The following is a 27927-nucleotide window of genomic DNA, read 5'->3' on the forward strand; positions in this document are numbered from 1 at the left end:
CGAAGGAGACACCCCAATAATAGTACACATATATATTTATAACTACATTTGTATATACCCCTTTAAGCCATCCAAAAAAAAAAAAAAAAAAAAAAAAAAAATGATCAACAAAGAAGAGGCTCAACGACTCAAGGGAATAGGAAACAAGTGTTTTCAGGAAGGGAAGTTTGATGAAGCCGTTACTCACTTTACGAACGCAATTAAGAATGACCCACAGGATCATGTGCTACACTCCAATCTGTCCGGAGCGTACGCAAGTTTAGGGAGGTTCTACGAAGCCTTGGAAAGCGCAAACAAGTGCATAAGCTTAAAGAAAGATTGGGCAAAGGGATACATAAGGAAAGGGTGTGCAGAACATGGATTAAGGCAACTGGACAATGCGGAAAAGAGCTACCTAGAAGGACTACAAATTGATCCAAACAACAAATCATTAAATGATGCCCTGGAAAATGTAAGGAAGGAAAAATTAGCAGAAAACATGGAGTACATTAATCACATAAATACCATCATTCAAAATGACGCCACGTTAAAGTCGTACCAAGAAGAAAATGCAAATTATTCAATTGAACTTTTAAACACCATAAAGGCGATCAATGCAAACCCCATGAATATTCGATACATCCTATCCTCCAGCGATAGGAAAATAAATGAAGGAGTGGAAAAATTTTTTGGCATAAAATTTAATGAAGACGCTGGATACGATGAAGAAAGGCAAAGGAAAATAGAAGAAGAAGAAATGAAGAAAAAGAAACAAAAAGAGAAGGAAGAAGAAGAAGAAAGAAAAAAAAAAAATCGATCACCAGAAGAAATACAAGCTGATGAGCATAAGCAAAAAGGAAATGAATTTTACAAACAAAAAAAATTTCAAGATGCTCTACACGAATATGATGAAGCTATAAAAATAAATCCTAATCAAATTATGTACCATTATAACAAAGCAGCAGTATATATAGAAATGAAAGAATTTGATAAGGCTGTTGAAACGTGTCTGAACGCTATAGAAAATAGATATAATTTTAAGGCTGATTTTTCTCAAGTAGCAAAGATGTATAATCGATTAGCTATTAGCTATACGAACATGAAGAATTACGATAAAGCTATCGAGGCGTATAGGAAGTCGCTCGTTGAAGATAACAACAGAGCTACCAGAAATGCTCTAAAAGAATTGGAAAGGAAAAAGGAAAAAGAAGAAAGAGAAGCCTATATCGATCCCGAAAAAGCGGAAGAACACAAAAATAAAGGAAATGAATACTTTAAAAATAATGACTATCCTAATGCTAAAAAGGAATATGATGAAGCTATTAGGAGAAATCCAAATGATGCCAAGTTGTATTCCAATAGAGCTGCTGCGCTTACCAAGTTGTTAGAATATCCATCGGCCCTGGAAGATGTTATGAAGGCCCTTGAACTTGATCCCAATTTTGTTAAGGCGTATAGCAGAAAGGGAAACTTACACTTTTTTATGAAGGATTATTATAAAGCTTTGCAGGCATATAATAAAGGGCTGGAACTCGACCCAAACAATAAGGAATGCACGGAGGGATACCAAAGATGTGTATACAAAATTGACGAAATGTCCAAATCGGAGAAGGTAGATGAAGAGCAGCTCAAGAAATCTATGGCTGACCCTGAAATTCAGCAGATAATTTCTGACCCACAGTTCCAGATCATTCTGCAGAAGCTAAATGAAAACCCAAATTCCATTTCGGAGTATATAAAGGATCCAAAAATTTTCAACGGCCTGCAGAAGTTGATCGCCGCGGGGATACTCAAGGTCAGATAGACGTACACCTCACTGAGCCCCTCATAAGGGGCGGAACACCATTTCTCACCTCAGCTCATAAGGAATCGATCAGTCCATGCATAAAAATACCATTCACGAAAAAAATATAAATGCGTCGCTGATCGGCGCACCCACCGTTTCCATCCCATTGGGGTATGTTTTTAATTACGTGGAAAATTTGGATACAAGCGTTCCTTCCATAATTCATTATTATTTTATACCCAAAAAAGTGTAAAAAAAAAAAAAAAAAAAAAAAAAAAAAAAAAAAAACGAAAAAATAAAAAACGCATGAATGGGAAAAAAAAACAAAACTGTTAGTTCACACTACGTTATGAAAAAATTCTCTCCTTCATGAAGTTGACTCAGCCGAGTCACGCCCGACGTTGACAACATTTTTCCACAGCAGTGATTCCCTTGCCCGTTGATATTTTTCAATGACCAATAGGAAAATTCTTGGTTTTCTTGGCTACATTTTGTACTCGTCCCCCACGCTAGCCTTTTTCTCTCTCTTTGTTTAATTATTTATTATTGGGTTCAGCGCAACGTGTTGGGGGCGTGCATGTATCATCGGCTAAAAAGGTAGAACATGAATAGTGCAAAAAGGCGCGAACATGCGATGCGGAGAGGGGGGGGAAAAGAAAGGGGAAGAGAAAGCACGAAATGGAGAACACCATTTTGGTACTCTCAAGTTTGTTGCCTTTTTCTTCCACACGTCTATTCCTACGGGAAGTCTACTCCTATGAAAAAAACTCTTCATTCGCTTCATCCGCTTCAGCCGCTCCCGCGCTTCTGCGGCAATCCCTTAAAAGCACACGATCACAATGAGAAACATGAAAATGTAGGACAAGTAAAAGTAGCCAGAGGAATTCTTAGGGTTACAAAACAAGTCGGCGTTCTGTATAGACATGTCCACTTGGTTGCTGCACAAAACGTAGTTCCTCTTTTTCTCTTTGTAATCTATTAATTGAAGAGGATCGCACGAGCATGCCCAAGGATAATCAGTATTACGAGCCCCAAAAATCATGTAAAAGGAACCTAAATTTCCCACCTCGAAATGTTCACTAGAATTGTCCTTGCCACCCAAAAACATATTTTTTTTCATTAAACTTAATCCTGATAATTGTACGTAGGAGCTTGAGTTTTGTTTTTTTCCTATATCAGTTTTTTCTTCCTTATATATGGCATCTCCACCATTTCCATTATCAGCGCTCTCCCTTTCTTTCGGAAAACTTTTCTGGACATACTCAGAATAAATATTACTTACGTTATCGTATCTAAAAATTGATACAAAGGATACAATTTTTTCTATGAAACTTTTCCCTGACTTTTCCCCTCCTTTTGCCAATTTTGGTCCCTCCCTTTTGTTTTCTTCTGAAAGATTATTTGGAATCGTCTCCTTCGGATTACTTCCTTTCAGATTATCAGAAATATAGTCACTGGCGATGCAGTGGTATCTCTTGTACATATCCGAATGCGTCGTGTCCTGTTTCATGAAGTCCTTCAAGATATCCAACTCGAGTTTTTTAATTTCTTTTAGTTTCCTTATCGCTTCTTCGGAAACGCCTCCTGCGTCTGTAGGGGGTAGCACAGTAATAGTAAATAGCTAGAAATGAAAATATCCAAATGTAAGTGGAAAAATATATGCGCCTTATATATCCACTCCTATATGTGCACCACCTTGCGCTGGGAGAGACGCGCAAAATGGTAAACGAACCTTCTTTATACGGGATATTCCTGCTTTGGGCACCTCTTAAATTACCTGCGAAGGGAACAGTGGAGATGGTGGTGATGATGCCCCGCATGTGCTATATATAGAAGAGCGGGTCTTTCTCTTGGAAAAGAGGCTTGCTCAAATAATTATGCCCCACACAGGTGTACCAAATTACACACGGGCACACCTACGGCAATTCCATTATTTCACTCCCCATTCCATCTTTTTCTTCTCCTCACCAAAAATTAAACAATTCAGTAATAGAAGATATAATTTCATTTTTAAAAATAACTGTTAAGGGGGCATATCACTTGGGGGTCTATATTTGGCATGCTTTTATTTTCTTTATATTTTACATGCTTTTTTTTTTTCTTTTCATGTTTAAAAAAAAAAAAAAAAGACAATTTGTATCAATATTCAAATGGTGTAGTAAAAAGGTTATTCCAAATAAATTGGTTATTGGTTTGCCAAGTTGTGTTTAATTTTACTCTTCTGTTTCACTTGATTGTGGGGGCGTGCGAGGAGGAGCGAGACGTCAAGGCAACGAGGCAATCAAATAATCACGCCGGAAGATAGCAAGGGGTGAACTTCAAGTACGAGTACGTATGTGTTAACAAATGAATAGCATCGCGCAGACAAAACCTATATGTAGACAAATTTTCTCTCCCTCTTTAATTTTGATAAAAAAAAAAAAAAAAATGCAGTTCAAAAAGTTACTTAAAAGGGGAAAAAAAAATGAGTCAAATGATTTCTGAGCTGGAATACTCCAAAAAAAGTCTCAGCATGCGCTAGTTGTGTGCATGTCATTTTTTTTTCAATAATTTCCTGTTGACATTTTTTTCATTCTTTCCTTCTTCGCGAAAAGAGAAGAATAAGAAATGGGAATGACAAATGTGCGTTGTACTGCGCTGGAAGATGGATGAAAGTGGACAAGAAATGGGCGACAACAGAACAACTGTCCACGTTTTAAAATTTTTAAATGCTGAAACTGGCGCGGTTAAATTTAACGCAGAAAAAAATGTTCTCTTCCGAGAGAGGGGAATGAGCGAAAATTTTAACTTATCCCACCGGATTTTCCCCATTTGAGAAAATGACCGAAAAAAAAAAAAAAAAAAAAAAAAAAAAATTACACTTTGCTTTTGGAATCCACTGTTATGTGAAAGTTATTTCTCCCTGTGGTAAAGTTAAAAATGTTAACTGAAAAATTTGCGTCTGCGATGGGCGAACATATTTGCCAACAGAGTTGCACAGGTGGGACCCCCTTGCATGCACCGTATAGTTCTGATGTACTGCACGCAAATGCGTATGCAGATGCGTACATAAATAAATGCGTGCGAGCACATATACATTTGCGCTTTGCGCAGGAAGAGAGAATTGCAACTGTTAGGATAGAAACAAATAAAATAAAATAAAAGACAGTATAGTATATTACACACCTGTATGCGCGCCAGGGTGAAACGAAAGGGCGCGATAAATTTTCTTTTCTTCCTTTTTTATTTTTTTTTAATATGAACGAGTTTCAAATGGTGATAATTTTTAAAAATCTCTTCGGAGAAAATATTTTCACCCCATGGGGATGAACCAGGCACAAACAAGTACACAAAATGGGAAAACGATGCTCCGTTAAGTGTGTATAAAAATAAATATACGAACAATTTAGCCACTTCGCGTGTTGGATGGATGAGCATAGAGAACAGAAAGAATTGCCTGCTCCTTATAGCTCAAGAAAAAAAAAACACACACACATACACAATCTGCAAACGCAACAATTAAATTAAAAAAAAAAAAAATGCAGAAGATAAAATGTCACTTCTTTTAAAAAGGTTCACTTGCTCTATATATATATATATATATATATATATATATATATATATATATATATATATGTGTGTGTGTGTGTAGCTATTTCCTCCCATAGGTAACACACCAGTAATGAATGCTTAATGCAACATCAACCGTGGGTGCACCTGTTTTTCAGTCTACCTATTGTTAAGAGTCTGAAACCATTGTCTTATAATATCACACATGAGAGTGGGAATTTCATTTATGTCATTGACGACGACAAAGTATGGAAAAGGGAAATCGTGCAGGTATGGAACTATATGCAGTTTATTATCCTTGTAAAATGTTTGTTTTAAATTGAAAATGGATTGTGCCTTATTATTGGATAGCTGTGTATCAATAATCATCAACATTGGGATGAAATTATTTTGTATGCATTTGAAAATCTCCCCTCTCACAGTACTCTTGTTAAATCTTCCATCACTGATTATGAGCATTAAATGGCTCATTGCATTTTTCCCTCCATTTTGTGGACTAGTAAAACTATGCGTATTCTTAAGGATGTAATTGCAAATTTTTAGCGCATTCAACATAGCATTGTCAAAAGAATTTTTCGTGTCATGATTAAATTGAAAATGATTTAAGATTTTTAAAAAATCTTGCTTATTAAGATTATTTTTCATCGAACATACAACATTGTTTGCATGAATTCCGTTATCATTTTCTCCAAAGGAGCATATGGCAATTCTTCCCACTTGTAATTTTTCAAATGCTCTAGCCACTAAAAATATAGCATTTAATGTTATTTTTTGTATGTTATTTATTTTCATACTTTTTGTATTATCAATTGCGATGACGATGTTGTAATCTCGTTTATTCAATTTGGTTCGTCTTTTCCATATTTTATTGTTTCGGAAATCGCTTGCAAAATAATTTACTAATTTTTTTATATTTAATTTTTTTCCCGATTTATAATCTCCTTGGTATTTATTGCGCACAGTTGGTTCCAGGATTATTTTTAATTGCTCACACAGCTCACTCGACATCACTTCCGTTTCGTTGTTTATTTGGTCGTATATTTCTTCATACTCTGCGGTTATCTGCTCGTTAATCAGTGCGAATTCTGCTGCTCCTTCTGCGCTATTAACCTTATGGTTAATATTTTCTCCATCTTCGTCTTGTGCGTATTCCCTTTCCAGAGCCTTTTCATTTTGATGCACTTTATAATAGCCTTCGTCCTTTTTTGTATTTTCTTTTTCCTCCTTTTTGTGCGTTTGCAAATTGTCATCCGAATAATGGATACTTTCCCTTTCAGCGATTTCCATATCGTCGTTGGCCTCTTCCTCGGAGGTTGTTTCGTACCGCGCCCTGGCAACTTCCTCTCTGCCTTTTTCCCTAGACCCGTTCTCCATCGAGGGGTTGTCGCTCGCTTGGTCCGAAAATCCATCTTCCAATTTGTCATCTAAATGATCTCCCCTATCTTCCGCCTCAGAGTCATTTCCTCTTCTTTTCACATCCACCAGATCTTTCCTTTCACGCGGAGCCTTCTTCCCATTCACCTCATTCGAATATTTATTTTTTTCTTCATTTTCTTCATGAGTGTCCTCCTCCTTCTTAACATTTTGCTTCATCTCCTGAGCATCCCTTTCACTCATCTGTTCCACAGGTTGCATTTCCCCTGAGGTGACAAAATCCATGCTCATATCCCCACACATGTTTTCCTCATCCTTATTTTTACGATGTTCCTCTTTCGTTACGTTAAAATTTTCTTTCATCGTTTGGGAATCGTGCATCGCCTTCTCATTCTCCACCGAATCCTTCTCCCTATCCATGTTCAGCAATCTCTCATTTATTTTTTCGATAAAGTTACTTATGTCGACAAAATTTTTAGTATATATGTTGCACTTGTCAATTGAAAATGAAATATCGTTTGCATCGGTCCCTTCATCATCGTTGTTTTCCTTCTTATCGCTCTTTCCTGGGCGGCTACTTCCCTCCCTTTCGATCTGCCTATTCGTATCGTCTGCTTCTGCATCCTCCCATTTGTGGAACGACTCTTCCTTACTAATTCCCGCATCATCCAAATTGTGTAAAGTATTGTCCATCTGAGGGTGGTCCTTCTCTGTGCCCATATGCCCCGTTGGGGGTGCGTTTCGCGCTTTTTCATCTGCGTACTCATTTTGATACTCATCGTTAAGTTCTTCCTCTGAGGTAATGTTCCCTTTGACTGTCTCTCCAAATTTATTCCTACGTTCGTTGTGCTCTTCACCTTGCCTTGTTGGCTTTCTTTCTTCTTGTACTTCGCTTTTTTGTATTTCTTCCTTGGCTACCACCTCCTCTGACTCTTCAACCGGCTCATTGCGATTTTGTGCCTCAGCGAGGGCGTCTGTTTCTTTGCATGCTTCTGCTATTTGCTCTTCACCGATTTGGTTGTCCATCGGGTCTACAGGTTGATCGTCAGCCCGATCATCAACCTGATCATCAGCCTGATCATCCGCTTCTCCTTCATCCGGGGAATGCATCTCATCCTCCCTCTCCTGCGCGACATCTGCACCATCCCCGTCATCTGCACCATCCGCATCATCTGCACTCTCCCTTTCTTCTTCAGCGGCGTCCGCCTGCCCCTCCTGTGGCTCAACCTGACCGCTCTTGAACCCTTTCCCCCTTCGGTCATTCCTACGCTTATCCGTATCGAACTGGTCCACCTGGTCTATCTCCGACTGGTCCCCGTCATACGCATCATCCGACTCTTCTGCGGCGTCTTCCTCGAGGGAATCATTCCCATCCAATTCTTCTACTTCGTGGCGAATGTCAACTTCTCCTGGATCCTGTTCGCTAAATTCACGTTCATTCCTTCTGCTCGCATCTGGTTCTTCCCTTTTCGTAGTACCTCCCTGGTCTTCTTTTCCCATTTCCTCATCCGGCTGCGCGTCCAACTTTTCCTCTCTGCTCCCAAAGGATCTTTCGCTGCAACTTCTGGAAAAGTCGCTCGATTCTATTTCAAAATTGGAATCTAGATTGAACTCAAATTGGTTGTTCATTTCATCCTTCTCTCCTTTTAGCATTTCATTTCCTTCACCCATTAGGCCATCCAAATTATCTGCTCCTTTATTATCACCTTGTTCCTCATTCGTCAAATTGCAACTCTCATTTGGTTCTCCCTTTGGAAATTCATTCGTGTCTCCTTCACCATCATTATCCATTTTGACATTTTTCTGATCGTTCATGGTTCCGCTGGAGGGTTCGTCTGTCTTATTCTGTAATATAGGTTGTTCCTTTTCTTCTACTTCCCTATCTGCGTTATCCTCAACATCACTCCGTACGTCACTATCCTTTTCCTTGTCCTCCTCGACATCCCCTTTGTCGTCTCCCTTCAATGCATCGTTCAACGCGCCACTGCGTTCACTCACATCCCACTGGTTGCTATTATTTTTTTCGAGCACATCATCAATAGGGTGATTCTGCTCATTTGAACCCTGTGGATCGCCTTCGGAGTTTCCTGTTTCATTTTTCTCGTCATCAGCTTTTCTTGCTTCATTATTCTTCTTATTCTCTTCCTCCCTTTCTCCCTTCTTATCCATATCTAAATTATTTTGTTCGTTTTCTAACTTGGTAGAGTTATCCTCCCCGCCCTGTTGTTCACCTCCGGTTAATTCCTTCTCACAGAATTTTTCAAAATTGTACGTAGCCTCAATGGCTTCTTCATCGAAGTCGTTTTCATCTTGGCTGAAATTATTTTCATCCTCATTGTATATATTATCTAAATCTTCATTATCCACTTGGCTGGAAATATTTTTAATTCCTTTCCCTTCTCCTAATCCTATTCCTTGCAGGAAGTCCACCTTGTGGAAAACGTTTTCTTCCTCCTTTGCCTCCTTCAAGGTTTCCTTCCCGCTTTCTGCATCTCTACAAAGCCCCTTCGTGTACAAAATTTTCAGCACTTTTAAGAAGTAAAGGGATATGTTTGAGAAGCCTAAAAATATATCAAGCATGTACAGAAGGACGCACTTGGTAAAATAAAACAAATTTTTATTCAGATAGTGAAATATTCTCATGGACTTGCTCTTCTCTTCTCTTCCTATAAGTATACAATAATTACTTTGCAATTTAAAGTACATTTGGATGATATCCTTCATGCAGTAAATTTCATTCACGTTTTTATCATTTTGGAAATTCGGGTAATCCCTAATATATATGATAGATTTTTTCTGAACAAGATTGCTAATAAACCCGCACATTTGCTCGTTCAGTTTTTCTACTTGATCTTCCTGTGGGTGCTCACCCCAATACTGCTTCTGATTCTTTTCAAAGGGGGATGCCATCTCCTCATAACAATGGGATGTTACATCTGGCGAACCACATTTCATCTGGGTAAAGAGATCAACTACTTTCATCACTTGTGCATGAATCTTATCCTTAAAATAGGGAGCCACGTTTAGGGTAAAAATTACACTTAAGTTTTCTCTTAAGAAATTTACGTAATTGTTAAGACACTCCAAAAAATTAACGTTCATTCTGAGTTTTATGGATGGAAAGGCGACACCCAATTCTTCTACCCCCTTACCACTCCAGGTGGACATGTATACATTTCTAAAATAGTTAAACATTCTGAACTCATTTGAACTGTGCGTGATGTATGCCATTTTGTAAACGCATTTGAGAGCGCTCCTGAAGAAATTGCTAGCTCTCTGTCGGTCCGCCTTAGACACTGTTGTACCCAAACCGGTGCTAAGAACCTGCAGCAATGCACCCTTCACCAGGTTACATTTTTGCAAGAAATTATCAAAAGTGGCAATGTCCACAAACATATAATCCAGTTCGTATTTCTTCTCACAGAGGAGTGTTGTCGCGAGTAGGTAGTAACACACAAAGTGACGATAGAAGATGCTTACTTCTTTTCTCAAATTAAAGTATTCACATATGATGGAATTAAAAAGGTAGTACAACGCATCATCATTTGCCATGTCTTCATGCATACTTAAAGATCTTATATAAATCGTCAGGTGCAGAATTTCTGCGTTTTTTTCTTCACTATGATTTAGAATGTCGTTTATTTCGTCTAAAAAGTGCAGAGTGTATAATCTGTTTCTCTTTACTTCTTTCTGTAATTCCTCTTCCATGAGGAGAACCTCTTCATTCGCTTGCTTCATCTCTTTCATTTTAACCTGCTCATCCTTTAATGTGTCATCCTCCTCGATCATATACATTAGGCAATTTTTCAGCTCGGCCAAAATTTCATCAGGACATCGATATTCCAGGCCAAATAAACTACACCTAGTACTGTCACAAAACGGTACGTCATTTTGGAAAACACTCGAAAAAAAATTAAAATTATCAAACTTCTTCAAAGAGGGGATATTTAATTTTTTGGTAAGGAAGTGCTTCAATATGTAGATCCACCTCTTCTTCTGATTTATGCCCGCATCTCTGCACTGCACATTTAATATGTTCTTTACCTCAGCGACGTAATTTCTGGAGATATCTTCAAAACTGTTGTGCAGATCCATGTTTGTTAAAAATTGGTCCAAGGTTTTTTTTGTTTTTACTCTTTTTCTCAGCCTAGTTAAGGATTCCTTCAATTCGTTCAGTTGATCGTGGAACCGATTTTTCTTTTCTCCTGCAGGGGTAGTGGTGTCGTCCTCCCGTTCATCAGTACCGTAGTTCTGAGGAACTGCTTCGCCTATATTATCTTCCGACGAATTGACAGTGGCTCCATTTTGTAGATCCTCCTCGGGTGATGACGAACCGCTTGAACTGAGCACATCAGAATTCACTTCGTCTGCGCGTGAGTCATCTTCCAATGTATCTATGCCATTTTGCGAGAAACTCGAACTCGCAACATTGTCGACATTCGCACCAGATGTAGGACTTTCCAGTTTCGATTTCAACCCAAAGAAGGGACCATTCTGCACGATGAGCTTATCCACGGTGACGCTGATCTGCTGAAAATACAACTTGGCGAAGTAGGCAATTTTCCTTTTCAACTTCATGATGGACCACTTGTATGCCTCCAGATCCACCAAGTCGAAGTTCATTTTTTCTAAAGCCTTCCTCAACTGGACGTCAAAACATTTCTTACAGTTTTCAATTCGTTTTTTTATAAGTGGTAAATATATTCGCATGTAGCTGTACACATTTGAAAATACATTGCTCATCATCCTTTCGCTCGGCTTTTCCGAATTCCTAAACAAATGGGCGATAAAGTCTATCAAATTTAGCCGCGCAGAAAATTCCCCCGCCATCGAGTCCCTTAAGAAAATCACCAACGTTTCGAATGTCTTCACAATTTTGATCTTGGCAAGGTTGTCCACCTCGGCATCATTGTTACAACTATTCGGATTATCCTGCGTAACGGTTCTACTTAGATTGGAATTACCCTGCGTGTTCTTCACCTCGTTGTCGCTGATTTTCAATTCCCCCGCCTCTGTATCATCATAGCAAAGGTAGAACATATAGGAGAACAAACTCAGAGTTCTCTTTTTCACAATTTTTCTATTTAAATTTTTACGAATAGTTTTTACACTTTTCAATTTGTAGAGCCTAAAGTAAACGGTATAAATTAGCAGATCCTCAGGTGCACTATTCTGCATGACCTGTTTAACCCTTCTCATGGTGACTTCATCAAAGCTTACGTAATTATCATTCTTCAGAGATAAGATGAGAGTAACCAAGTGTTCCAGTTTATAAATTATTTTCTCTATCTCATTTTCAATGTTGTTAATGGAGAAACTTAGTATGTTATTAATACCATTGAGTATACTAAGGACATTGATATTCCCGCTTTCGTTGTAAATTTGTACAAACTCCTTTTTCAAATTGATTAAGAAGAAGGACAAGTCGTTCAACGCGCTGAAGATATATTCCATGAAGTTATCGTCCAGAAGGTTAACATAGTTATTTATATATACGTGGTTTTTGTTCCTACAGTTTTGCAAGCATTCTCCTATTTTTTTTTTAAAAATTGCAAATTTGTTGTCATTATATTTTGTCAAGTCATTAAATTGGGACAACATGTTAAGTGTAAAAAGGAGGAGCCTCTTCTCTTCATTATCCTTCTTCAACAGAAACGTGCACCCGTTTTGTTTTTCCCCCCCATTTGTGGAGGTGAGGAAGCTAATTTTCTTTTTTTCCCCACAGTTTGTATCCTTCGGAATGAAATCCTCTCCAGAATTCAGTCTTATGAGCATATCCAGCGTGTGCCTTATGCTTTTTTTTGTTCTTTCAATTTCACTTGGGGGGATTTTCTTCTGGTTCTTGCATTTGCCCTCCTTGAATAACTTTGCCATCTTGTAAACAATTTTGTTAAAGAGCGGTTCATTTGGCTTTTCCGTTTCTACTTGTTTGGAATCGCTTTCGTTGGAATCGCTTTCGTTGGAATCGCGTTGGTCACGTTCTCCATTCGTCTCATCGATATGCTCCTGTTCCATGTCGTCTTCATTGCTATCCTCCCCTGCAAAGCGTCTGGTACCATGTTCAACAGATGTGCCCCCCGCCTGAGTTGAAAAGTATTCCTGCGAGTAAAATACATTGTCCAACTCCTTCTCGATGTTCTTCTCAATAAATTCCCTGTCGATCAAACTCTCGTGCATCTCCTTGGCGGTCCTACTCTTAAACTGATCGATTTTGAGGAAGTCATTCATGTTGTCAGTTTCATCCTTCTCATTAAAAATTACAACTTGTCTACACATTCGTTTTAGCAGAGGGAGTAGGGATGCCACATCAAACTGGGTTGAAATATTCTTCGTTTTTTTTAATATCTTCGTGATGAAAAGCAGATACTCTAGGTCGTGAATTTGGCCATCATAGGAATTCTTTTTTAGTTTTAAAATTTTGTTAAAATTCAGCGGGAATTTAATACAGCTGTATAAATCATTCCTCTTGTTTACTACTCGATCAAGTTGAATAATGCCCCGCGGGATTGTTGTTCTTCTCTCCATTTTTCCACTATCCCCTCTTTGCTTACTTCGCAGTATAGAGAAATTCACCTCATGCACCGCATGTATGAGCACACTTAGCGAATGTGTGATGGCCTGCGCAAACTTTGATACCAAACTATACTTGTTCCTTACGTGGTGCGCAAAGTTGAGGCATGTGTTTATAATCGAAGGGTTAATAAAATCGTTCGAATTGATCAAACCGAATAGAATATTATTTTCTATACTTTCCAGGGGTAGCAAATTCTTTATAAATTCCTTGTGCTCATTTTTTAATTCTAAGTACAATGTGTGCATATTCTTCGAGCTATTTTTACTTATGTATTCCGTGATGAAGTACCCACATGGGTTGTTATTCTTTTCACATCTGGATAAAAGAGATTTCAATTTTTTCTTATTTCCTTTTTTTATATTCTGTAAAAGATTCGGTAGTAGCGGCAAATTCGTTTTCATATTTTTTATATACTCCTTCAACTGTTTCTTCCTCCTCATTTTGATGAAATCTCCGTAAGACACCTGCGCAAATGGATTCACTTTCTCCGTATACATGTTGTGTTGACCTCCCATGTAAATTTCTTCCTTTAACGATGCAACTGATTTGTTCAGGTAATTTTTCACTTCCATCTGTTTGAGAAGGTCCTTCATTTTTTTTCTCACTTGGCAGCAAATGACATTTAAAAAGTAATGCGAAATGTAGAGACAACCCAGGGAGAAAAGGAACTCTTCCTCTTGATACTTCTCCGTCAAATCTACTGCGATGAGATGATCCGGAAAAAGCAGATACAACATTTGTTGCACATCCTTGTTCGTCTTCCCTAGGAGGTACTGCATCCATCTGTACAATTCTTCACGGTTTTCAGTTAGTTCATCCTTTATCCCTTTAATATGTTCACATGTTGCGTTTCCTTCGTATAGGCATTTTTCTGAGTGCCCTATGGTAGATAATCCACCCAAGCAATCACCCGTTGAGGGATGCCCCTGCTGTAGGATATCTCGGGAAGGAGAATCATGTGAACTGAGCATCACTTTGCTAGCGTTTCGTGGAAATCCCTTTTCACCTCCTCCATTGTGCTTGTGCAGATTTCTTAAAATAAATCTAAACAGAATAAAAAGCATTGCAAAGACATACTTTTGGATTCTTTCAATACTACGAATTTTTTCTCTCAAACTGCGTATACACATATGTATCTCCAACAAATGTAGTAACATTTCGGGTGATGTCTCTTCCCCTCTTCCATCTATAATAAATCGGAAAATTTCTAGAACATGCATTAGCAATCTGTCCCTCTTCGCTTCCTCCCCTTTTAACGCTTCACTGTTTAGGATGTTAAGGAGTATGGTCATTGCGTGGAACGCGAAATAGTAACGCGTGCTACTTTGCCCTCTGCTATTCAGTAATCTTTCGCTAGCCGAAGAGATTTTTTCTCCGGGAAAGACATCAGTTGACATCGCCGCTCTGGGTGGTACGATCACGTCAGGTGCAACCCTTTCCACATAGTCTTGATAACTCCTTTTCAAGCTCCGAAATATAACATTGCTCATGTTTAAATAAAGCAGAGTAACCTTCTTCCTTCTAAGTTCCTGATATACGCTCACAACTGAATCAAATATCACAGTTCTGTTCACCAAAGATGAAGACACGTATGGATAAAGTCGGAATGTGCTTGTCTCGTCGAAGCATTTGTTAACGTAGATGTCTTTAAATATCGTGTACCCTTCGTAAGTTAAGTAGTTTCCTTTCATTTCATCCAGGGTAGCGTCAAAGTGAGGATATCTCATTAGAAGTGATCCCTTTCCAGCACCGGTGATAGGTCCAATTATGTTATTACCACTCCAGCGGGTGGACAGAACTGGGTTATGAACATATGTAATATTTGGTTGAAACTCTCCCTGGTATGCACCCCACCCTTCTCTAACGAAGCCACGTGAATAATTCGTCTCATCATCGTTGTAGCCAAATTGAACGCGATTAACATCTTCCTTTGCGTAATCATAACTTTTGTCCCTCACCAAATACACATTCATTAAAAAGCAGTAAAGAATGTTGAGCAATTCCTCTATGATGGAGAAGATCATCTGTAGCTCGAAGGGTGGATATTTCCCATTGGACATTTCATTTCTGGACATATTCATTGCAGCATCTTTCTCGTCGTTTTCTCGTCCCTGCTCTTGGGCCCATTCCAGTCTTCCATACTTCTCCTTCAGCAAGGTCAACACCTCGATTTTTTCTTCCTGCAAAAATATGGTTTTTTCCATTCCTCGTAGATAATTGTACATTTGTTTTATGTTCTCTTTTACGCGCTCTATGATATCGATTCTGGTCCTCTTGTGGTGAATTTCCCTTGAGCGTATAGCCTTCACAGTTTCTTTTGGTGCACCTTCCACTTGGTCGTACAGTTGCTCCCACTTCAACCACATGTACGTGTTTAAAAAGTAAACAAATGCGTTATGTAAGTACTTCAAGTCTATGTTAAAAATTATAAACTGATAGTGAAATAACAGTTGGTTTCCTTTTCCATCTGAGTTGTCTTCATTTCGTGAGAGATCCCTAACTCCATCCTGTTCGCTACCTTCTTCATTCTGATATTCATCCATCGGGTGGAGTCTCTCCGTCGATATACCTCCATCCAAAGATATCACATCCCTTTTGGTAGACAAACTGTCCATAATTAATTTCTCAACATTTCTTACCTTGGGCTCATCATTTTGTAAAACTTTTAAAGCATACGAGAAGGACTTTGTTTGTATGAGAAGATTTTCTACATCCTCGTCTACGCTTTTGCCCTCTTCCCCCTTAAAATTAAAGCTATACAATGGATTTATTCTCCTACCCTCTTCTCCACCATTGACGGAGTGATGCAGCATGGCGTAATAATATCTTCCCAGATTCACCGACTTTACAAAGTGACTTATATATATATTATTAACAACTTCGAATACGTTTTTTATCCACCGGTTGGAGAAGTAGTCAATCGAGGGGGTAACCATAATCATCTGTTCTTGGTTGTCGGATTTTCTCCACCATCTCATTTTTTCCTTCATTCGGTTAAAGTCGTTCAACGAGGAGTTCTCACTTTGGTCAAAGTAGCTACCTATTTGAATGTCTCCAAAAGGGGCATGCAATTTGCTCCGATCAGCTATCCTTTTGACCTTTTGCAAAAATTTCATCGACCTCCAATTCTGCTTGAAGTATTTGTCCCACCTAAATGCATACTTCACAGCATCAATCAGGAAGATAATTTTCAAGTACACAGAATCACTCCTTAAGTGGCATAGGTTGTCAAAAGTGAATACGTATAGGAAGAGGTAATAAATGAAAGCGTCTTCATCCTCTTGGGAGGTTAATCCATACTTAGCCAGTTGGAAGAGTATCTCCTCTACATGCATTAGAAACTTGTTCGTTAGTCGCCAGAGGCGGGACTCTGCCTTCGTTATCGATTTGGTAGTGGTGCCACATTCGGAAGGAAGTTGACAATTTGCAATATGTTGGGATTTTCCAAAGTGGTTGTAACTTTCAAAGTACTGGTAGCTCAAGTTCCACTTCAGAAACGCCTCAAACAGATACTTCAATTTCGTAAACTTGGGGTCTTCCTTGATGAGGAGGTATTTCCTTGCGGCGGTAAGTGGTCTAAGTGAAGCCTTTGTAGCGGCCACTAAATCTTCCTTACACTCTTCGCCAATCAATCCAAACACACAATCGCGCATAACACCAAAGTAGTGCATCTTTCCTCTTATAACTTTGTCCGTAACAAAATCTAAGTATTTTACCATATGATCTGCCTCTTCAATTTTACCCCTAAGGATTATCTTATTTTTAATGTTTAGAAGATGATAATGTCTGTATAGGAGGTCATTTGAAGAAAAATTCTCCAAGAAGCAATACACAGAGTAACAAAAAAGCTTGTTCAATTTAAGGTTGCTCATCGAGTTAATCAAAGCAATCTCTTTGGCTATGTAAACTGGGGGATATGCTCCTGCGTCGCTGGCGAAGGGGCCTCTCTTCCTTTCCTTCCGATAACTTCTATAATAAGTATTAACATAATTAATAAAGCAATAGAAATAAAGGTAAATGAAATGCCTACTCTTCACCCTGTGAGATAATTTGTTCGAACAATTTATTCTTCGTATAAGCCCCTCCTGAAGGTTCTCACTTTTTACAAAATGACGGATCCCATTTCTGATGTTAAGTACCGTTCGTAGTACGCATTTATGAAGACATTCAAAAAATGGGAAAAAAAATAATTGCGTTTTTTCATTCAGCTTGGAATATATTTGAGAGTAAAAATTTACAAATGAATTTGAAAACATATCTGTCCATTTTTTAAAAAGAGAAACAACTTTTTCTCCATCTGCTCGATTTTTTCTAACCCGTAAAAAGTGGCTACACATATACATAATGTAATTATCTACATGGTAAAAATTATTTTCGAATTTATAATTTAGCAATGCGTTTAGATGGATTTTAAAATTTTTATTCCACTTCATGTTTTTTCTCTTCCAATTTTCCTGCTCCATGTGGGCGATCTTTTTCCTTATTTCTATCACTTTTTCTTCATCTATCATTCTCTCCATCAGGTACACCGTCATAGATATGGCTACGCACAAATGTATAATGTCTGTGGTGGGTCTCACTCCTTTTAAGCTTAAGAAACGCTCATAACAGTAGTTTACGTAATCCATCATTTTGGTGCAGTTCGTTTTTACATCTCCCCGGTTGAAGAAGAGAGCTACCATTTCGGCCTTCATATTTTCTCCACGTCTGTATGCAGATGAATATGTGGGGTTCATGTCGACGCCCCAACTTGAATCTCCCACCTCCTTCTGAATCTTCTTCAAAAAGGCCTGCATCAAGTAGTGGAGCACGTTTCCCTTCCTGACGAGGTTCAAATATTCCTCTTCTTCTGCCTTCACCTGTGCATCCTTCACCGGTGCATCGTTCCCCTGTGCATCAAAACCTTTCACCTCGCTAAAGCAAATGTTCGCCACACGCATGACGAAGCTGCGATCAGCGGTGCGACTCTGCTCATCTTGCGCATTGCTCCCCTCAAAATTGGAAGTTTCGACGCTAGAGGCACGTATGGATCGTGCCTCCTCATTACTCTCTTCAACCGTACCAGTTCTTCGGAAGAAGGACGATAGATCATCTCTGGCAAAGACACTATTCCCAGATTGATCATACAAATTTACGGCATTCCCGACATACTCACAAGAAGGCCCTCCAAAGTGAATCTCAAAACAACGGTTTCGTAACGCTTTACTAATTTTGTAATGTTCTTCAGAATTTAAGGTTAAGAAGATCTGGAAATTTCTGTGTGGCTTGATTTTTTTCTTCTTTCCGAATTCGTGTAAAAGCATGTATCCGTTTTCTTCAAATAGACTATTTAATCTGTCCAGGAGGGAGGGGGTCGAAAGGTGCACATGCTTAACAAGAACCCAATGACCCTTCCTGATGGCTTTAATAAAATTCCCTTCATTATAGATATATACATTTTCGTTAATATGGTTTTTCCTAATGGTTTCAAAAACGTGCCTTATATCTAGCAGGGCTTTTTCAATTCGGTTTCTTCTTCTCCTGCACTTATTCTGCATTATCATCGTGACCTCCATACAGGTTTGCACAAAATGCACGTAGTTCCTCTCAACAGACAAGGCATCCTTATCAGATACATCACCCTTTCTCAACGCATTAAGGAATTCCTTTGACAAATTATTTAACCTCACCATGATTTTTATTTTCTTTCGTTTAATTCTACGTCGGAATTCCCCTTTGTTAAAATACGAGTGGTAAAATTTTTTTAAATTTTTTTTCTTCAAAATGGTTCTTAAAAGGAGTTTATTCAAATTGTGCATTTTTCTTTCCACTTTTTTTATTACATTGTCTCTACTGTTGTGTTCGTAGCAACCAAATAGGTCGAAGGTGTCCATATCATTCGTCAGCGAGAATTCGAATAGCTTCTTCTCAAATGTGTGTGCCAATTGGTTAACGAAGGTTGATTTTCCGGAATTATTTTTTCCAACTAACAGAATGGGAATACTCAATCTTATCGCCGCTTCGCATGCATAGTAAATTTTTTCGTCTTTCGATAGCAGAAAGGTGGATGGCTGAATTTGACTTGGTATCATTCCCATTTTTCCTGGGCCTGTTTTATTTCTCCATTCATGTGCTGCGCAAAGATTCGCCTCGTGGTAATACAAATTTGTGTAAAAGGCGTTCAAATGCTTCACCTCGTTGTTTCTCACAAGGGCAAGCAGGTTCTCCCTGGATGTTGCTTCGCAGAGGCTTTTTAAAAACTCTTCCCTGCTAGTTTCTCCGACACTGTACACGTTGGCTATAACGGAGCGCACGATTTCTCTATCCTCGGCGCAAGTGAGCCTGCTACAGATTAGCATATCGCAGATAGGGACAAAACCGGTTCCTCTTCCGTTCGACTGTAAAAATTTGCAAATTCGCAAAATATCCCTGAGGTTCCACACCCAACACTCGCTGTTCCTAAGGAGTGGATTTATTTTTTTCATCACAAAGGCTACGGTTATAATATTTTGTATGTCTTCCTTCGGGATATAGCTACCATAGAGTCTTTGTACAATGCAGAGGTAGTCTTCCTCATTAAGTTCTTCAAAATATATTTTGGAAAATCTGTTCAAGAAGGATTTAGGGAGGCCCTTCCTTCCTCCACCTTCGCTGTATGGATTTTGACAACAGAACAATCGAAAATTCGGATGGCTCTTAACCGTTTCGTTCGTTTCGGGGATAAATATGTCTTTCCTGTGATCTAAAATGGAGTTTATTCCTTCCAATGTTTGTTGATTTGCTAAATTTATTTCATCAACAAGGATCCAATAGCCTTTCTTCATGCACTCGATGAGTTTTCCGTCTTTCCAAATGTATTGGAAAGGGGACTTGTCACACTCTTCAATTTTGCCTCCATCAGATGTTCGCTCTTCCCCTTCTTCCTTCACTTCGTTATTCAAAACGGGGTTGTTTCTCTTAACTTGGATCCCATGTTTGGAACCTTTTCTTTTTTCATCCTTCCTGGGAAAGTAGGATCCTATCAAATCATAAATGTCGGTGCACTCAGATAGGTTAATCCGAATCAATTTATTATTTGTTAATTTTGCCAACATATTAATTATGCACGTTTTTCCAACCCCAGGAGAGCCCTCCAGTAGGATAGAGTTATCCAGTTGCATTGCTCTCACAATTTTAAATAAATTCTTTTTAATGTTTGGCGTGTCAAAAACAAATTGAAAATTATCTACCAAGTGATCAAATGGAGTGATAAGCTTTCTCGTAAATTTTATTCGAAAGTCGTTCACCTGAAGGTACTTCCTTTTAAACTTAAAATGGTATGTTTGGTTGAAAAGAGCATCTACCGGAGCTAATTGTCTATTTTCCTGTGTTCCCTTTTTAGCCATGTTACAGTTAATGGAGGAAACCAATTCTAGCAGGCTCCTGTGCAGTAGTTGTTTCAAAATCACTTTGGTTTTGGCATCCTCTTTTCCGTCTATTAGTATAAGGAAACCGCTGTGGAAGAAACTTCTCACAATGCACCGTTTGAGTGCACTCTTCTTTGGCTGGATCCCCCTCCTGAGATATCTCTCCTTCCATTTAGTTAGGTACACATTCATGAAGGAGATCCACTTGATGGTATCTCTTACCGATAGGATGATATCATTTGTAGAGGATTTATTTTGTGCAATTTGATGAAAGAGTCTACGCAGACAGTCAGCTATCCCACATTTGATTTTCTTCACTTTCGTAAACTTCATCTGCTTGAGGATTAGGAAGTAGTAATCCTCCGAATCGTAAGCAAAGGGTGGCACAAAAATTTCTGTGAACCTATTTTTCAATGTTTGTGAGATTTCCTTTTTTCCAAAATCACCACTTGGATTCATGGTTCCTATAAAGAAAAACTCATCGTGCGCCTTCACATTTTGGATATCCTTCCCCCCTTTTTCTGTTAATAATAAAGTTCTTTCGTATTCCAACACGGAGTTTAACCTTTCTATTACAGCCGATTCGACTAGCGAAATTTCATCCATGAGAAAAATATCTCCTTTTTTTAAAGAAGAAACGAGAATTCCATCAAACCAGGTAAAAATGGACTTTAAATTGTTTATGGATTTTTCCAGTTTGAGAAGTTTACTTTTTATAGACTCACTCAGGGTGTACCTCTTCTGTAGATATAATGTAAATATTAACAAGTCTTCCTTCTTTATCTCCCTAATTTGATCGTGTATTATACCACTTAAATAGTTCGCTGCAAATGTATCCTCATACTGACTCAATATTTCATTGTACAATTCGATACAGTTCTTTTTTACTTTTTCAAAATTTTCTTTTTTATTTCTAACTAATTTTAAGCTACCTATAATATCGTATACATCTGTGCTTTCGTTACAATTTAAAATGTTTAATTTCTTATTTCTCACAAAACTTAGCAACTCGCAGCATGTGGTTTTTCCACACCCCGTTTCTCCGATCAGCAGGGCGGATTCCTTATATTTCAAGCATTTTAGTAGAAGGCATAAAATTCTGCTCGTGCTTTTTCCCAAGTACATATTCTTCAGATATTGCATTCTTCCAACATCGTCGTGTGAAAAATTGGAAGTGCTTTCCTCAGGGGGGTGTACCTTCTCCCCCGTATTGACGTTGCTCGCATGCACCGGTGTGGATTTACCCAAATGTGAAATTTTCCTCCAAAAATTTTCTTTCAAAAGTAGCACATCTTGATCATCCCCATACGGCACGATTAATTCCTCCCCTTTTGGTAGGAAGTTTTGACACAAAATAGTTTTGACAGTCTGTTGATCCTTCTCATTCCTGAGTTTCTCCGCAATGATGTAGTAACCCTGTAAACAGGCATCGGCATTGCTCCTTGGACATCTGTTTCCCCATTTTATTAAATCACGGAGAGTCATTAAATTATCATTGAAGTAGTTGTAATTGGATTTAACAATTTTCAATTGAGAAAAGACACGTATCATTTTTTTGGCGATACTTGGAGATATGGCACATCGTCTGTGTAAAATAATTTCCAATTCACTTTCTTCAAAATCGTTGATGTAGAATTCTATAAATCTGCTCCTAAAGGCTTTTGATAATTCTTTCCTTCCAAGGTAGTTATTATTATTGGCTGGATTTTGAGTGGCAAAAAGCATGAAGTCTTTATGTGCCTTAACATATCTTTTCAATTCAGGGATGTATAACTCCTTATTGTCATCTAAAATTCTGTTCAAGGATTCTAAAACTTCTGATGGTGCCAAGTTCAGTTCATCTAGAACAACCCAATACCCATTTCGTACTGCTTTCACAAAAACACCTTCTTCAAAAATTAAATTTCCAGTACTTGGATCATTAACAAATTGTCCAAAGTACTCATTTATATCTGTGTTCATGTGATTATTTATCCTTACAAATTTATGACCTGTTATATCTGCAAAGAATTTTACCAAGGAGGTTTTTCCAACAGAGGTATTTCCTTCCAATAAAATAGGCGTTTTCGAACCACTCAAACAGAGTGCCAACTTTCTGATATTTTCCTTCACATTTTTCGTAATTATAAAATTGGACAGAATTTTTACGAGATTTATTTCTTCCTTTCCACACAGGATCCAGCTATTTTCTACACATGCGTACTTGTCCACATGGTCACTCCTTTGGTTGTCTTCTTCATGGGAATTTTTTTGGCCGTCTCTTTGTGCTTCTTCCCTTTTTACTTCTTCCCTTTTTGCACCGTTCCAATTTTTTACAAAGCAGGAGAGGTCATTTTTCTCTTTGCAGATTCCCGTCTTGGTATCGAAATGTCTATACTCATAATAGCTCTCTAACAAGCCATAATTTATGATACCGTTTTTTTCAATTTCCATGCTTTTTTCATTGCAGCGACCGCCCTTTTCTTCCGCACTCTTCCATTGGCTACATTTCAAATGTTTATTAAAAATATGATCCATCAGTTTCTCGTTATCCACACTGACGGAGCTTAAGAAGTTACATACGAATCCATTTCTAACAGCTACATGTAGCGGCAAGGGGTTGAATTTTCTCTTGTGTACGTAGATTGCATGTTGTATTGCCCTTACTAAATTTCGAGTGGAAAAAAAAACGGGCTTTTTTTGTGCAATGTTCATATTTTTCAAACTCTCCTTCTTTATTTGGAGATAACAGTTGGTGATATTTTTTATCAAGTCTCCATCAGAAGTGACCTCCCTAAGTAAGTGTTTCACTAACATTTGGACATCGTCGAACTGTAATATTTCGTCCACGAAGATTTCTGTAAACTTGTTCCGTAAAATGGGAGGTAGTTCCTTCTTACCGGATGATACAGAACTGTTATATAGGTCGATGTGGTGTTCCTCTTCGTCCACCTCGTCCGCGTCGACATGGTCACTCTGCTGGAGGGTGTTATCCTTTCCGTTGTTCGCCTTCTTCTTGGCTTCTTCATCCATGTTACCTTTTCCCTTTTTCAAATTCGGGATGATTGGAGGGTTCATACACGCGAAGAGACGAAAGTTAGGATGAATTTTTATTTGCTCATTTCCTTTCTCCACCACATCGAAGTGTTTGTTCGACAAGTCAAGTAACCCCTGCAACCGTTGCAAAATTTCCGTCTGTGCTAGGTTTATTTCGTCCAATAGTAACCAGTAGCCATTCCTAATACAGTCTATGAGGATGCCATCATGGAACTTGAAAATCAACTCATTCGCGTTTAGGTTGCACTCTTCTTCCTCATGTTGTTCCTCTGGGGGTGCTTCGCACGAATTGTTTCGAGTAATGTCTCCATTATGTTGTCCCTCCGTTCGAAAAAGTTTATCTAATTGGAGCTTCAAAGCTGGAATCTTGTTACCATCCCGATTACGTGCACCACCTGCTTGTCCACTTTTCTCCCCACCGGAACTCCAAAAATGGATTACATCGTCACAGTCGTGCTGAAATATTCTGTACTTCTTCACAAGGCCCATATCAAAAATGCTTGTGTCATTTTCAAATTTCTCAACCAAGCACTTGGCAAAGTTGTGGCAAGTATTTAAAAAGGTAATAAATTTCTTCTCACTTAAAAGGATTTTCAGTTTGAGATAAAGAACGTCTAACTCCTTATGACACAAGTGTCTACCAACTTGGGCATTCAAACTTTTTAATTCTTCGAACAATTCATTCGTCTTTACGCTTATATTGAATGGGTAGTAATTCCCTACAAGATCTGATGCTTCAGACTGTTCGCTGAAGACAAAAACCAGTAATTTCTTCCTGAAAAGTTTCGCAACATAATCCACCAGTGCTGTTTTACCAACACCAGTGTCCCCTATCAGTAGGATACTTTCCCTATTGTGGACCCCCTCGATAATTTCGTATAAAATGGATTTATGCACGGATGTCAGGAGGAAGGAGTCATTCGTAATTTTCTCACACTGAAGAGAAATTTTCCTCTTTTCCTTTCCTAAGGTTTCGTTAAAATGCTCCATGAAATCATTAAGAGTGTCTAATTGTAACCACTTGGTGACAGTTTTTTCTTGTAGATCGAATATTTTGAGAAGTTTTTTTTGGAAGTGGGATCTCAAAGTGGCATTCGGGATATGTGACGTGAGGATGGACTTGCATGTTTGGAATAATATGGCTCTGGTTTTCTCATTGTCGTACATAAAGATTTTTCTTTTCTTAACCCGTTTGATAATTTTTACCAAGTCGTGCAGGTTAATGCTTCTGAACAAGGGGTACTTCTCTAGAAGCATCTTCATGGAGTTGTAACCCCGAAAAATTACTCTCCTGTAATTTTCGTTCACTCCGTGTTTCAATTTTTTCCGCATAATTTCTTCTATTTCCTCCTTGCTGTAGCTTCCGATGTGTATACTGTGCCACTTGTTGAACAGGCTACTCAGGTGGCCTGGACGATGGTTCAGTCGGACAAGCTCGCTCAGTTGACCCTTCGCGCGGTCCTTCGCGCTGTCCTTCACAATGTCAACAGGATCAACGTTATCAACTCGATCAACTCGATCAACTCGATCAACGGGATCAACTCGATCAACACGATCAACACCGTCAACACGATCAACACCGTCAACACGATCAACACCGTCAACACGATCAACACGACCAGCAGTATCCCCCACCGTGATGGTCGCGAACAGACGGAAGTCCTTGTGGGGGTAAATGTGCTCTCCCTTCTCCGACAAATAAATGTGCCCTTTGCTAGTGAGCTCGCACAACTTCTCCACTACACTGCTGGAAATATTATTGATATTCTCAAACACGATCCATTTTCCACTCATCATAGCCTTGGCCAATACACCAAACTTAAATTCAAAGCGTTTTTCATTGCTTTCCCAAATACCTAAAATGGATTTAGAATCTACCACATCATCTAAGTATAAACTTATAACATTTCCTTTCTTTTCCTTTTCATTTTCAAATATTTTTTCATGTATATAATTAATTAGGGAAGTTTTTCCAGAACCTTGACTTCCTATCAGGATGGTTGCTCTGTTGTCATAGATGTTTGTCACCATCATTTCGATTATGCTCTTCAGCCTACTTGTCAGAACAAACTTGGTTGTTCCCTCTGTCTTGATCGTTTTGAATTCTCTCCCTTTGATACAAAAGGAGGGATATATCACTGATTCGATGTCCACATAAAATTTGACACAAGCATTCTCATCTCTGTTGATTCGGAATTTCTCCACGTGCAGGTAATCCAGATTTTGCACGTTGTATCGGTGCTTTAGCAAGACATGTCGTATATCACGCGATATGTCGTGAATAACTTCACGGTTATGTGTATGGTTGGTTATTATTTCCTCTACAAAGATAGCTCTCCCAATTTCATGATAGTGCATATAAATCAGATATATTAAGTCTTCAAAAAAAGGATTTCTCCGTTTGCACTTTAAAATTGCAGGCAACAGATTCAGGTACGCTGTATCCAAAGTCTTCTCCAAACTCAGGTGGCAAAAAAGGAGCAACATTTGCAAGCAGTAATGGGTAGAAGTGCTAAATGAAGGGCATTTAATAGGGCTCCTCGAAATGCCCTCCACGTGATTCACATCTATTCTCTTGACCAATGTGGAATCCTGCTCCTTCAAGTACCTCGATACGATCCTATCGAAGTATCCATAACAGTGAGAAGATTTAGGAAATACCTCCTTAAAAAAATAATCTAAAGCACTTTTAAAAAATGAATCCTTGCTAAAGAGTATGCTATTCATGCATATCATGCAAAAATAAAATTCGATATTTATGTTATACTTTTTGATGAGGTTGTAAATATGCAGAACGGGAAGAGTGTCACTCTCCTCTTCATTCAACGAACCGATGCGCTTCTCTTTCCTGTGTTGTTTTTTTTTTCTCCTTTCGCTGTCACCTCCGTCAACTGTCGTCGCTCTCTTTCTTGTGGATACATTAAGAGTAAGTACACGCTCTGTGTTTCCGCTTTCATTCTGCTCCCCCCCTTCCAAATAGTTGTAACTTGCCATGTGTAGCGCCTCCTGAAATATCTGATTCACTATCGACGCGGTCAGGAGGTTAAAATACTTTAACGAAATTTTTAACAACGAAGGTTCGAACAGACTTAGGATGATGGTCTGCGTTAACATTAAATCTGTTGTGTATTTATGCGCTGCTGTATGAACTCCCCTGGATGCTTTTCTCTGCAGTTCATGCTTCAGGGTAGTATTGCGCATGGTACTTCCCTCCCATTCCGTGTTCAGGACATGCTCCGATTCCTTCCCATCTACAGCATGCCCGCTTTCTCCATTTGTTACATGTGGAATTTTGGTTAAGGTATCATGTTTATTACATCTTTTAAGTCTCCCAGGATGCGCTTTATAACGAAGGAATTTCTGCAGGAAGTAGCAATTCTTATAAATATGCTTAACACAATTACGTTCGAAATGTACAAAATCCCGTTTACTTCTTCTTCTTCTTCTTTGTAAGAATTCTTCCTCTTCATTGGATCTGTCTGTACAAGTAATTTTCTCTTTACAATTGGGTCCTTTCCCTGACCTGATGTGGCTTATTATTTCTTCGCACCACAAAAGTTTTGTTCTCTCCGCTCGGGTTTTCATTTTTTCTTAAAATTCACAAAAGGATTTTTTTTTTAAACTTGGTGCACACAAAAAAATGTGCATGTATATGTGACGGTATGTTCCCTTCAACCAAATTTACATGACGTTGAAAAATAAAAATTTTCAATGCACCACTTGGGCTATGTGTAAACTTTCGCAACAAGCGAGGGGTGCACAAAATGGAAAACGAGCTAGACAATGAGCTGACAAACAAGCAAACGGACTGATAAACTGACAAACTGATAAACAAACAGGTAGGCAAACGGGAAAAACAAACTGACAAACGAATGTTAAGGGTGAACACTACGGTAGGTAGCAAATAACATACGCATATAAGGCAAGGGTGTTTTTCTTCGTTGATGCGTTGTGATAGAAGTATATTTTCTATGCCACTTGTGAAATTTTCTTTTCTTCTTTGTTCTTATTTTTCTTTCTTCTCCAAATAGGTTGTGCTTCCTCCCCCCTTGGGGAATGCAGAGATTGTCACACCCGCGAACAGAACAACTCAGGCAAACGCTCAATACACTGTATAGTTGCACAATTATTATGCAAATTGAGACACTCCGCAGATGGAATGGTCACATAACCAACCATCTCCAGGGCGCACAAAAAAAAAAAAAAAAAAAAATTGATAATGTTGGTGCGCTGATAACTTTGTA

The 27927-nt window shown here is 38.6% G+C and overlaps 3 protein-coding genes across 3 annotated transcripts; 1 reads left to right on the top strand and 2 right to left on the bottom strand.

Moving 5' to 3' along the window:
- Positions 1-100: 100 nt before the first annotated feature.
- PKNH_0420900 (uncharacterized protein) lies at positions 101-1783 on the top strand (the record flags this gene model as incomplete). The annotated part of the gene is made up of 1 exon (XM_002260633.1): positions 101-1783. One exon carries the CDS (start codon positions 101-103, stop codon positions 1781-1783), a length of 1683 nt encoding a protein of 560 aa, XP_002260669.1.
- An 802-nt stretch (positions 1784-2585) lies between these two features.
- Positions 2586-3773, bottom strand: PKNH_0421000 (conserved protein, unknown function; the record flags this gene model as incomplete). The annotated part of the gene is made up of 3 exons (XM_002260632.1): positions 2586-3355; positions 3498-3542; positions 3734-3773. The coding sequence occupies 3 exons, from the start codon at positions 3771-3773 to the stop codon at positions 2586-2588; spliced, it is 855 nt and encodes a 284-aa protein (XP_002260668.1).
- Positions 3774-5473: 1700 nt separating this feature from the next.
- On the bottom strand, positions 5474-27268 carry PKNH_0421100 (dynein-related AAA-type ATPase, putative; the record flags this gene model as incomplete). Its single annotated transcript, XM_002260631.1, has 1 exon — positions 5474-27268. The coding sequence occupies one exon, from the start codon at positions 27266-27268 to the stop codon at positions 5474-5476; it is 21795 nt and encodes a 7264-aa protein (XP_002260667.1).
- Positions 27269-27927: the final 659 nt, after the last annotated feature.

The sequence above is a fragment of the Plasmodium knowlesi genome (genome assembly GCF_000006355.2).
Source record: "Plasmodium knowlesi strain H genome assembly, chromosome: 4".
NCBI lineage: Eukaryota > Apicomplexa > Aconoidasida > Haemosporida > Plasmodiidae > Plasmodium > Plasmodium knowlesi.